At 34.9% G+C, this 12,606-nt stretch overlaps 1 protein-coding gene across 4 annotated transcripts in view; it reads right to left on the bottom strand.

Moving 5' to 3' along the window:
• The window catches only part of Cpeb2 (cytoplasmic polyadenylation element binding protein 2), a 69,309-nt gene that overhangs the window by 32,536 nt on the left and 24,167 nt on the right, over positions 1-12,606 (bottom strand). For all 4 annotated transcript variants that reach the window (XM_046423657.1, XM_046423654.1, XM_046423652.1 and 1 more), the window contains one exon: positions 1,434-1,484. In XM_046423657.1, coding sequence (XP_046279613.1) covers positions 1,434-1,484 — 51 coding nt within the window. The remainder of the gene's footprint in view (positions 1-1,433; positions 1,485-12,606) is intronic.

Below are 12,606 nucleotides of genomic sequence, written 5' to 3' on the forward strand. Positions count from 1 at the left end.
AAATGTGAGGAATCTTTATTTACCACACTGAATGTTTAAGGAAGGAAGATCAATATTTATAATTTATGTTTCCTGAACTTATCATTATTTTATAAATCAAACAAAGGGAATAATAAAAACAAGCTATTTTCTGGTTTGTACACTCAGTTACAGAACTATCCTTTTTAGTTACAGATTTAGAATCAGAAACCAGCTGCCCAATAGGAAAAAAAATGTTGAATACAGAAGTGGAATTTCTAGAACATGTCTTGTCAGAGTCCTCATGCTCAGAGTAGAAAAGATTAGGCTACTGTATGGCAGACCACTCAATACACAAGTTAAATGTTGAACAGGCCAACCAATCAGCTCTCTTAATGCTCTGCTTCAATTTTTTCTCATTCCAAATCCTATGTACTCTGACAATCTCCCTAGTAGCATGAACTTTATTTTTACTTTTCTGTCACTGTTGTTGTCTTTCCTTAATATTAGTTTACATGGCCTAGTTTTACATTGGCCTCATTTTCAGTGTTTGTTCCTCAACTTTATTGCCAAAACTTTAGTTGAAATATAAGAGCCAAGTCCTTCTACTGTTATTTCTTTTTAAAGGAATTAGGATTTCTATTTCTTTCACTCCCTTTCCTTCCCCCACTCACCTATTGTGAAGAATATTTTAATTTTCAATCCCTATTCCTATAATCATGGCTGTGCTAAGTGTTAGGATTCTGTCACACATTAATATTTGTTCAACAGAAGTAAAACAACTCAAAACTTACTTTCATCCTAATTGAACTTCATTAAGTAAAATTTCTAGTTAGAATCAATTAAGTTAGCATTGACTATAAAATTTACAGAATCATTGGTATATTCCTTCAACATAAACATAAGTACTTACACTAAGAAACAAGTTACTTACACTAAGAAACAAATTCTACATACTTTACAAACTTTATCTTACTTAATTCTTGTAATAAACCGACTGTTTCCATTTTACAATTGGGGAAATTAAGGTGACAATTACTTGCCAAAGGTCATAACTTAAAATAAGAAATCTAGTTTATACCAGTTCAAACAAGGATTGCCCCTATGTCTGTGACCACTGAATTAAATTACAATGTCACAAATACACTTCAATGACTACTGCAGCCTGAATATACTCTTGATTCCTAATTCTTTCTATATAGGAATATCTATAGCTTTGTTGTTGTTCTTTATTGTTTTTGATATAAGGTCTTGCTAGTCAGGTCTCAAACTGATCTGGTCTAAAATTCCTACTGCCTAAACCTCCTGAGTAGCTGTGATTACAGGTATGCACCACTGTGCCTATATCTACAGCTTTATTTCATACTTATAAAATGATTAAATCATGTGTATGGGTAACTTTCAGAGAAACATGTATTTATATTCCTCTTCATTTATATAAACCAAATAGAAACAAAATTTTTTATAAAACTTACCATTTAACATCAACAGATTGTCAGTTCCTGGATGTGGATAACTCAATCGACCTTTAAAATGAGAGGAAAAAAGTAAATTGAATATTACGGAGCTATTTGAAAAACCAAAAAGGGAAGGGTAGTATAGAGGAAATAATACTGAGCACAGTGTATTTCTTAAAAATTAAAAAGCTAATCTTTAACTCAAAAGTATATTGACTAAATTATCTTTAAAAATTGAAAACAAAATGAAAAAGTTATCCTTAGTTCCTAGATTGTAAGATCACAATGTGAGAACAATGACATCAAAGTTTGTTTCTGAAATGTAAAAACAATATAGATGTCCTAGTTGTAAAACTTAATATGGAATATGAATTTATTAAATTTTTTCAAAGCTGTCTGTAATTTTCTCTACAGATTTCTTGTGCCACAAATAAAACTTGAAGGAATTTATATTTCTAAGTCAAAAATGACTAAATTGTCAAAATAAAAAATAAGCAGAAAAATTCATCACAACTTTCTATTTAATTCAATGTGGTTTTATAATATTTAAATAAAGAAGCATAATAAAAACATCAATTTTATTATTACAAATGTTATTGGAAATGTAGCTTGTTTAGCTTTACAAATGGTTTAAAAATAAAAAGTGAAAAATGTTACAGTTTATGAGCATAGCAGCAAAGTATTTCCTTTGAGTCATTCTTCATTCAAGAACTTTGTGTTGCATAGCGATAAGAGTACTACATAATGCTAAAAATAAATGCTATGCAGAAAACATACTGTGGTTTATACGGTGTTTACATAAGACCATAAGACTTGCTTGACTAAATACCAACAGCAAGGATGATCATCATTTTCAGCCCATTAAAATATAGTACTTTTGTCAGGTGCAGTGGCGCATGCCTGTAATCCCACCCAGCAGCTCCAGGAGGCTGAAACAGCAGGATTTTTGAGTTTGAAGCCAGCCTCAGCAGCTTAGTGAGGCTTTAAGGAACTCAGCAAGACCCCCTCTCTAAATAAAATATTTTTAAAAGGGCTAGGGATGTGGCTCAGTGGTTAAGCACCCCTGGGTTCAATCCCTGATACAAAGAAAAAAAATACAGTTCTTTTCCCTAATGTTTGAATCTGATAGACTATTAAAAAGGTATGTTTAAAATATCTTCAGAAAATGGTTGAAAATTAACTGTCTAGGACTGTGTTCTAGCCACTTTCAGCACTGTTTTAAAAAGATACTATGATAGCATAATTCAGTGCCACCAGAAGGATGACCAATATGTACCTGAATGTGACATAAGAAGAGACAAGCTGTATCCACCTTCACCACCTCTGCAAGTACTATAAGGAGCCTTTAGTGTATCCAAACTTCCCATACTAGTCAGAGATTGTCTGCTGGATTTTTTCTAATTATGAAGTTAATTTAACCATCTACGAATGCAAGAATGAGTAGCAGAAAATCCAATTTTGGCATTAAAGTCTACATACATGTATGAAAGATTATGTTGCAGAGGAGACCTGTGGGGGTCCCACAGTGACCAACCTATTTTGGGGATCTTGAAGTAAAGATTTCAAGCTTGTCTCACAGAGCAACAAGCAGGAATTGATTAGAGGAAAGCAAGATAAACACACAACAGTACCTTCTTAGGAGAGAATCTCATGGCTCTTATAAAGAGATGGGGTTTTGTAAAGGATTTAGGGCATTTTGTTTTTGATTTAGTTTCTCATATTCCCTTAAGTGGTTATTACTCTTTGTATAGTCCTCAGCAAATTTTCTTAGTGAGGATGGTTATGACCTGGTCATGAGGGGAGAGTTGTGACTACCTGACCACAAGAGATAGTTGTGACATATTCTTGAAACAATAGTTCCCTGAAGGGGTTATTTACTATGGGTAGGGGAATGTTTTGACATACCAATGCCCATTTTCCAGATACCTGTCAGCTTTAATCAAGTTTTCTGTTATCCTCAATTCTTTGTCTTATGGACGATCCTTGATGGATATATCTGATGTCCTCCCCCTACTCACCTGCTCATGGCTATTTACCTAACATACAGATCCACACACATACATACATATACACATAGACACGATTTCATCTGAACTCTAACTATGGCTCATTTTAATTTCAGACTTAGTACAGTTAAGCAAAGTGTTATTGTTCCCTAAAGGAACAATTTACCACCTCTTATTTACTCCTAAGTTTCGTGCTGCAAGATAATAGTTAACTAAATGTCCTAAATAAGGTTGTCATCCTCCAAAAACATAATTAAGTTTATTGTTCTGATACTTTAATATGAAGTGAGAATTTATTCAGGAGATACAAAAAAGAAAGAGCTACAAAACAGTTTTCCTAAATTGGATTTCAATAACATACATTATTCTGAAGTATCACAGCTTATTTTGGAAATATGACTATTTCTAAACATCCTGTGCATGGCCAAATTTAGAGAACAATTTAAGGTTTAAAATATTTCTGACTTGAGGTTTAAAATAAAAAAGCTCCTACACAAGTGGCAACACCTGTTTTGCTATTCAGTATAACATGTTAATTAACTATTCTGTGCTGACAGTATGTAGGATGTGGAGGAAACAAAAATGAATAAAACAGAGACCCTACTGCTACAGATGCCGCTGCCCCAGATGCCACAGCCATGCCTGGAGGTCTCTTCTCTGAGCACGGCCTCGGTTAACTGGATACCTCTGTGGTTGCTGCCACTGAACCAGAAGTCTCCTGTCAATCAAGTGCTGCCTGCTCTGCTACCACCATTGCTGCTGTCTCTGATTCCATTGCACCAGCCTGAGGTCGTCTGGAGGTCTTCTTTCTGGGTGCTGTTGCCACAGAAGAAACTGCTGCCCGGATGCAACTGAAGCCAACACTGCTACTGACGATAGGAGTTATCCTGGTGATGCTGCCCACACAGATGCAGTTGCAGCTGCCGTAGCAGCCACCGTTACTGCTGACCCGCTGCCTGCTGCCAACAACCACCCCCCAGGACTACTGCCACCATGGCCTAGAGGACTGCTGCGGGGGAGACTCCAGGTTTGGTTGCACGTGGCTGCACCCATTTTGGGACACCAGCTAGGGCCTGGGGCCCGGGTGCCAGCAGGTTTATCACCACAAGAGCCTCTGTCTGGGGACTGCAGCTGGGACCTGCAGATCCAGTGTGGGGTGCCTGTGGGTTTGGAGGAGCGAGCGTGGGGTCTTCCTGCTGAGAGCGCTGGTGGCCCTTGCTTGCTGCTGTATTTCAGGGTTGTTTCTTTGCATGAGTGGATCCCTGGTGGTCTCTCTGCAAGTAGGAGCAGCACTGAGGTCTTGGGACTGCAGTGTGGCTGAGCCTGAGGTATCTGAAGCCCAAATCAGTGGGATAGAGACTGGGTTTGTGAAGGCTGATCTGAGTCAGGGCTGAAAAACTGTTGAACACTGACAGAGACAGTTCAACTTTCCAGCAAGATTTACCATATTTGGAACAGGATGTTTTTTTATGTATCAGTGTGTAGAGAACAATGGTATATGAATGGTGTTTTGCATTTTTATTGTATTCTTATGCCTTTAATTTTTTCTCTTTGTTCATATTCTTCTTCTTTCTTTTCTATTTTCCAACTTTGCTCCAACCAACAGCCAATCTCTGTCAGCTCTTCTTCCACTCTTCCGGTGAATTTTTACTTCTCTCTTCCTCTCTCACGGATATTAAATAATACACTACCTCTGTTCTCTCATCTATTACTTGAAATTGTAAATAGTTTTAACAAATATTCTGTTTGAATTATAGATACTTACTGAACTTATCATTTTGGTTGAATGTGAGAAAGCAGTAGACGCCTAGGTGGGAGTTATTAGCTTTAAGGCTATATATTGTGTACACTGGGTGCTGCTGATATTGGTCTCACCATTAAAGATAAAGTGCTAGAAACCTCAGGGACACTATAGGTCTACAGAGTAGAATTTATCCTGCCTTAGATCCATACTTTTAGATGGGAAAACACACTAGCAACATGAAAAAACAAGGGAATAAAGTGCCTCCCTCAAACCCAAGATACTTCAACAACAGAAGCCACTGATAACACAATAGAAGAAGAAATGTCCAAGAAAGAGTTCAGATTGTATATAGTTAAATTGATGTGAAGTAAAGGATAGTATAAAGAGTTAAATCAAAGAAAAAATACAGGAAGTGAAAGACCACTAAAGAGTTAGAGATTGTGAAAAACAAACAAAAAAAACAAGCAGAAATCCTTGAAATGAAGGGGTCAGAAAACCACATTATAAATTCAATAGAAAGCATCACCAACAGATTAGACCACTTGGAAGACAGAACCTCAGATAATGAAGACAAAATATATAATCTTGAGAATAGAGTTGAACATGCAGAGAAGATGGTAAGAACCTATGACTAGAACATCCAAGAATTAGGGATAACATGGAAAGACCAAATTTAAGAGTTATCAGAATAGATGAAGTAGCAGAGATATAAACCAAAGGAATGTACAATCTTTTCAAAGATATAATAGCAAAAAATTTCCCAAACCTAAAGAATGGAATGGAAAATCAAATAGAAGAGGCTTATAGGACCTGAATATACAAAATTACAGCAGACTAACACACAGAATAAAGATAAAATTTGAAAGGCTGTAAGAAAAAAAATCAAATTATGTACAGGGGGAAACCAATTCGGATCTCAACTGATTTCTCAACCCAGACCCTCAAAGCCAGGAGGTCCTGGAATAATATATTTCAAGTTCTGAAAGAAACACATGCTAACCAAGAATTTTATATGCAGAAAAATTAAATTTCAGATTTGAAGATGAAATTAAAACCTTCCATGATTAAGAAAAAAATAAAAGATTTCACATCTAGAAAGCCTACACTACAGAGCATTCAACAAAATATTCCATGAGGATGAAGCAAAAAAAAAAAAAAAGTGAAAACCAGAAAAGGGAGAATCTATACTAAAGGGACATTCAACCAAATGAGATACTAAGACAAAACAAAAAAACAGAAATAAATCAAAATGACAGGGAATTCAAATCATATCTCAATAATAGCATTAAATAATAACGGCCTAAACTCATCAATTAAAAAAACATATGATGGCAGATTGTATTAATAAAAAGCAAGACCCAACAATATGCTGTCTTCAAGAGTCTCACCTCATGGGCAAAGACATCCACAGGCTGAAGGTAAAAGATTGGGAAAAAAAACTTGTCACTCATATGGATTGTGTAAACAAGCAGAGGTTTCCATTCTCATCTCCAAAAAAGTAGACTTCAAACCAAAGTTAATCAGAAAAAAAACCCACAAAAAACAAAGAAGGACATTTCATACTTCTTAATGGAAGTATGAACATAACAATGATAAATATTTATGCCCCAAACAATGAAGCATCTTATGTATATCAAACAAACCCATCTAAATTGCAAGAGTCAAATAGACCACAAAACAAAAATACTGGGTGACTTTAACATATCTCTCTCACTACTGGACAGATCTTCCCCGGCAAAAAACAAAAAAATCTAAATAAGGAAACTTCAGAACTAAATAATACAATCAATTATTTAGTTCTAACAGACATATATAGAATATTTCATCCATCAATGAGCAAATATACTTTCTTCTCAGGAGCACATGATTCCTTCTCTAATATAGACCATATCTTATGCCACAAAGCAATTCTTAGTAAATACAAAAAAAAAGATAAGAAAAAGAAAAACAGAGATAATACCCTGCATTCTATCAGACCACAATGGAATGGAATTAGAAATCAACCATAAAATAAAAAATAGAAGCTGCTGTAACACATGGAGACTAAATAATACACAATTTCATAATGAATGGATAGTAGAAGAAATAAAGGATGAAATAAAAAAAATTATTAGAGGTAAATGAGAACACTGATACAGCATATTAAAATTTCTGGAACACTATGAAGGCAGTACTAAGAGGAAAGTTTATTGCATTGAGTGCATTCATGAAAAGAATAAAAAGTCAACAAATAAATGACCTAACACTGTATCTCAAAGTCCTAGAAAAAGAACAAATCAACATCAAAAGCAGTAGAAGAGAGGAAATAATTACAGAGCTGAAATCAGCAAAATTAAAAGAAACAACTGAAAAAATTTGATAAAAAATCTGGTTCTTTGAAAAGATAAATAAAATAGATAAACCCCTGGCTATGCTAACAAAGAGCTATGCTAACAAAGAGAAAAAGAGAAAACTCAAATTATTAAAATACAAGATGAAGAAGGAAATATCACAATGGACACATCTGAAATACAGAAGATAATTAGAAACTATTTTGAAAATTTATACTCTAATAAAATAGAAAATATCAAAGACATCAAAAAAATTGCTAGAGACATATGACATACCCAAACTGAATGAGAGGTCATACATAATTTAAACACATCAATTTCAAGTAATGAAATAGAAATAACCATCAAAAGGCTACCAACCAAGAAAAGCCCAGGACCAGATGGATTCTCAGTGGAGATCTACAAGACTTTCAAAGAAGAATTAACACCAATATTCCTCAAAGTATTCCATGAAATGTAAAAGGAGGGAACTCTTACAAACTCATTCTATGAGGCTAATATCACACTGATAAATACCAAAGCCAGACAAAGACACATCAAGGAAAGAAAACTTCAGACCAATATCCCTGATGAACATTAAGTGCAAACAGTCTCAATAAAATTCTGGCAAACTGCATACAAAAACATATTAAAAAGATAATGCACCACGATCAAGTGGGATTCATCCCAGGGATACAGGTTGGTTCAACATATGGAAATCAATAAATGTAATTCATCATATTAATATACTTAAAAACAAGAATTATATCATCATCTCAATAGACGCAGAAAAAGCATGTGACAAAATACAGCACACCTTTATGTTTAAAACACTAGAAAAACTAGGGATAGTAGGAAATACCTCAACATTGTAAAAGCTACATATGCTAACCCCAAGGCCAGCATCATTCTAAATGGAGAAAAATTAAAAGCATTCCTGCTAAAAAAAGGAACAAGATAAGGATGTCCTCTTTCACCACTTCTATTCAACATCATTCTTGAAATGTTAGCCAGAGAAATTAGATAAAAAAGGATATAAAATAAATAGGTAAAGAAGAACTCAAATTATCACTATTTGCTGATGACACGATTCTATATCTAGACGATCCAAAAAATTCCACCAGAAAACTTCTAGAATGAATAAATGAATTTAGCAAAGTACCAGGATATAAAATCAATACCCATAAATCAAATGCATTCCTATACATCAGCGATGAATCCACTGAAAGAGAAATTAGGAAAACTACCCCATTCACAATAGCCTCAAAAACAAAACAAAACAAAACAAAAAAAAAAAACCTGGGAATCAATTTAACAAGAGGTGAAAGACCTCTACAGAACACTAAAAAAGAAATTGAAGGAAACCTCAGAAGATGGAAAGATCTCCCATGCTCCTGAATAGGCAGAATTAGTATTGTCAAAATTGCTGTAATACCAAAAGGTTAATAGCAATTCCTATTACAATCCCAATGACATTCTTCATACAAATAGAAAAAGCAATCATGAAATTTATTTGGAAAAATAAGAGACCCAAAATAGCTAAAGCAATCCTTAGCAAGAAAAGTGAAGCAGGAGCCATCACAATACCATACCTTAAACTATACTACAGAGCTACAGTAACCAAAATGGCATTGTATTGGCACCAAAACAGACTTGTAGACCAATGGTACAGAATAGAGGACACAAAGACAAACACACATAAATATGGTTATCTCATCCTAGACAAGGGAGCCAAAAATATTCACTGGAGAAAAAGATAGCCTAGTGCTGGTAAAACTGGAAATCCATATGTACCAAAATGAAATTAAACCTCTCTCTCTCACCCTGCACAAAAATCAAAGTGGATCAAAGACTTAGGCACTAGAAAAAATAGGTCCAAATCTTCACCACATTGGCCTAGGATCTGACTTCCTTAACAAGACTCTTAAAGCATAAGAAGTAAAATCAAGAATCAATAAATGGGATCAATTCAAATTAAAAAGCTTCTTCTCAGCAAAGGAAACAAAGGAAACAAAGAAAGTGTTCAACATCTCTAGCAAATGTAAATCAAAACTACTCTAAGATTTAGGCTCACTCCTGTCAGAATGGCAATCATCAAGAATACAGGCAACAATAAATGTTGGTGAGGATGCGGTGAAAAAGGTACACTCATACATTGCTGGTGGGACTGAAAATTGGTGCAACCACTATGGAAAGCAGTATGGAGATTTCCTCAGAAAACTGGGAATGGAACCACCATTTGACCCAGCAATCCCACTCCTCGGTTTATACCCAAAGGATTTAAAATCAGCTTACTATAGTGACACAACCACATCAATGCTTATAGCAGCTCAATTCACAATAGCTAGACTATGGAACCAACGTAGGGTAGGTGTACCTCAATAGATGAATGGATAAAAGAGAAAATGTGGTATATATACTCAATGGAATACTACTCAGCTTTAAAGAGTGAAATTATGGCATTTGCCAGTAAATGGTTGGAGTTGGAGAATATCGTGCTAAGCGAAATAAGCCAATCCCATAAAACCAAATTTCCAAATGTTTTCTCTAATATGTGGATGCTAATTCACAATAAGGCTGGGGATACTAGTGAAAAGTAGCTTAACCTTAGATTAGGTGGAGGGGAGAGGGGATATGGGGTTAGGAAAGGGGATATTAGGAGTTAGGAGAGGGGATATGGGGTTAGGAAACAGACATTATTTCTTTATGTATATGTGACTGCATGACCAATATGATTCTGCAACATGTATACCCAGAAAAATAAGAAATTATATCCCATCTATGAATATCAAAATGCATAAATGCATTCTATTGTCATATAGAACTAATTAGTACAAATTTAAAAATTTAAAAAAAATAGTCTCTTGTGATATCGTAAAAGAGAGAGATACAAATATATAATTTCAATCAAATTTGCCAGGTGCTAAAAGAGTACAGGATGTTACAAAAGAAAACAAAACACAAAGATGCATTTAACCAAACCCAGCAAGGCAAGACTTCCTGGAAAAATAAAGTAAGCAGAGCCTTTTCCCTGGGTTTCATTCTGAAAGACAAACATTTCCAACTAACTGCTACATAATAATTTTCTAACAGGTTGACTGTTCACTTATCCCAAGAGAGAGGTAACAACAAGATAGTTGTACCACTAATAGTCTTTTGACACCTTGGCATTGAGTAGACTTAAAAAGTATACCAAATTAAGAAAGTTTAAAAGAAAATTACCTATTTGGAAATGAATGTATATTTGTATGTATGTTCTAAAAGATTATATAGCTACCCACACAGAAAAATCTCTCAACATATATAATACTTCAAAATTAAATAAACAAATTTAGACTCATTGTTAATTATCCAATCACTTCACGTCTACCACAGTGAAAATATTAATATACCTTTACAAGTTAGCTCTTACAGTTTTGTTTTACTTAGGATATTATTATTACTACTTTCAGTAAGATCCTACACCAACTGATAATACTTGAGAATTTATTAAGTTCCAAGGGCTTTTTTTTCCCCTAAAATTCTTTACAACCACTTAATCCTGACAATACTTTCATGGGCTTGCTACTTTGTCTTCCTATTTCAATATGAAGACACTGTGTCACAAAAGGTTAAGTAATTTGCCCGAGGTTATAGGGCACTGGAGCAAGTAGCACTGGAAGAATTTGAACCTCCACAGCTTGGCTTGATACTATTTAATCACTATTTTATTACTGACTTGCTATTGCTAACATTTAATATACAGAAAGGCACAGATACTGTGTCAGAGGACAAATTTATTAAAAATTCAGAGTGGTTATATAGTTTATTATGTAACAAATTTTAATATAGAAAACTTGGCAAAAAACATGTTATAGAACTAATTTGTCCTCATTATAAAGTCCTGTGGTGCCGTGACTGACGGTCTTACACTATACCCACCTGTTCATGTCAATAACAGAACCCTCAATGTTGGACAGGCACAAAGCTGCCTAGAGTAAAATGCTACATTTCTCAGTTTTCCTTGTAATTAAGTGTGAATATATGTATAATATATGGCCAATGAGATATAATGTTAAGGTGGTTGTTCAATTTCTGGAGAACTACCCTTAAAAAGGAAGGCCTTCCTTTCTTTTTTTCCTGCTGGATGAAATGTAGATATGATGGCTAAACATATTAGACCAGGAGACAAAAACTCAACTTGACCTAGGTTGAACCACTGTGATATGAATCATCCCCTGCTCTGGCCTATCCACACTACATATGCTACCCATGTGTTTGTCCCTTAGTAGTTTTATCAATCATAGACTGACTGTCATGACATTGCAGTACTCATATGTAGGGTGTGATACTATCTAAGGTTTCAGTGATCCTCTGGGTGTCCTAAAACATACTCTCTGTGAATAAGGGGGAACTATGAAAACTGTTCTCCAAAGCCTTAATATTCATGAACAAGATTGACAACCAATTCCTCACAGTGATGAGAAAAATGCTAAAAACCATTGCCATACACTCTGCCAAGACTTTTAAGAAAAAAGTAAACATTTAAGTCATATACTATAACTATGCAGGTTCTTGGGTTACCAATTAAAAAGAGAGGCACTCTAACATAGTGGTTAAAAAAAGCACGAGCTGGTGACTGGGCATGGTGGTGCACACCTGTAATCCCAGAGGCTCAGGAGGCTGAGGCAAGAGAATCACCAATTTGAGGTCAGCTTCAGCAATTTAGCAAGGCTCTGAGCAACTTAACAAGACCCTGTCTCAAACTAAAAAAATAAAAAGGGCTGGATATGTGGCTCAGTGAATTAAGTGCCTCTGGTTTTAATTCTCCCAAGCCCAAAACAGAAAGAGAGAAAGAAAGCACAAGCTGGAGAGTTACAAAGTTTCATCACTTAATAGCAGTTGAAATTTGGCAAAAATCGTTAAGAATACATTAGAGCTGCTCAAGGGCAAAATAAGGGTGAATACCTACATGTTAGTTGTGGAAATAAACAATATGTATATATGTGACAAACTGTATAGGTATAGTAAACATAAAACACACACACACCTTAATTGTAAACAGCTCATCTTTCTTATGTGCTTTAAATGAAGTGTTGTTCCCATTGGTTTGGTATACTCTCTCAACATTTTTTCATCATCTATATTTCACC

The sequence above is a fragment of the Marmota monax genome, unplaced genomic scaffold, assembly GCF_021218885.2.
Source record: "Marmota monax isolate L192 unplaced genomic scaffold, Marmota_monax_Labrador192_F-V1.1 WCK01_AAM20220418_F8-fsc00009, whole genome shotgun sequence".
NCBI classification, from domain to species: Eukaryota; Metazoa; Chordata; class Mammalia; order Rodentia; family Sciuridae; genus Marmota; species Marmota monax.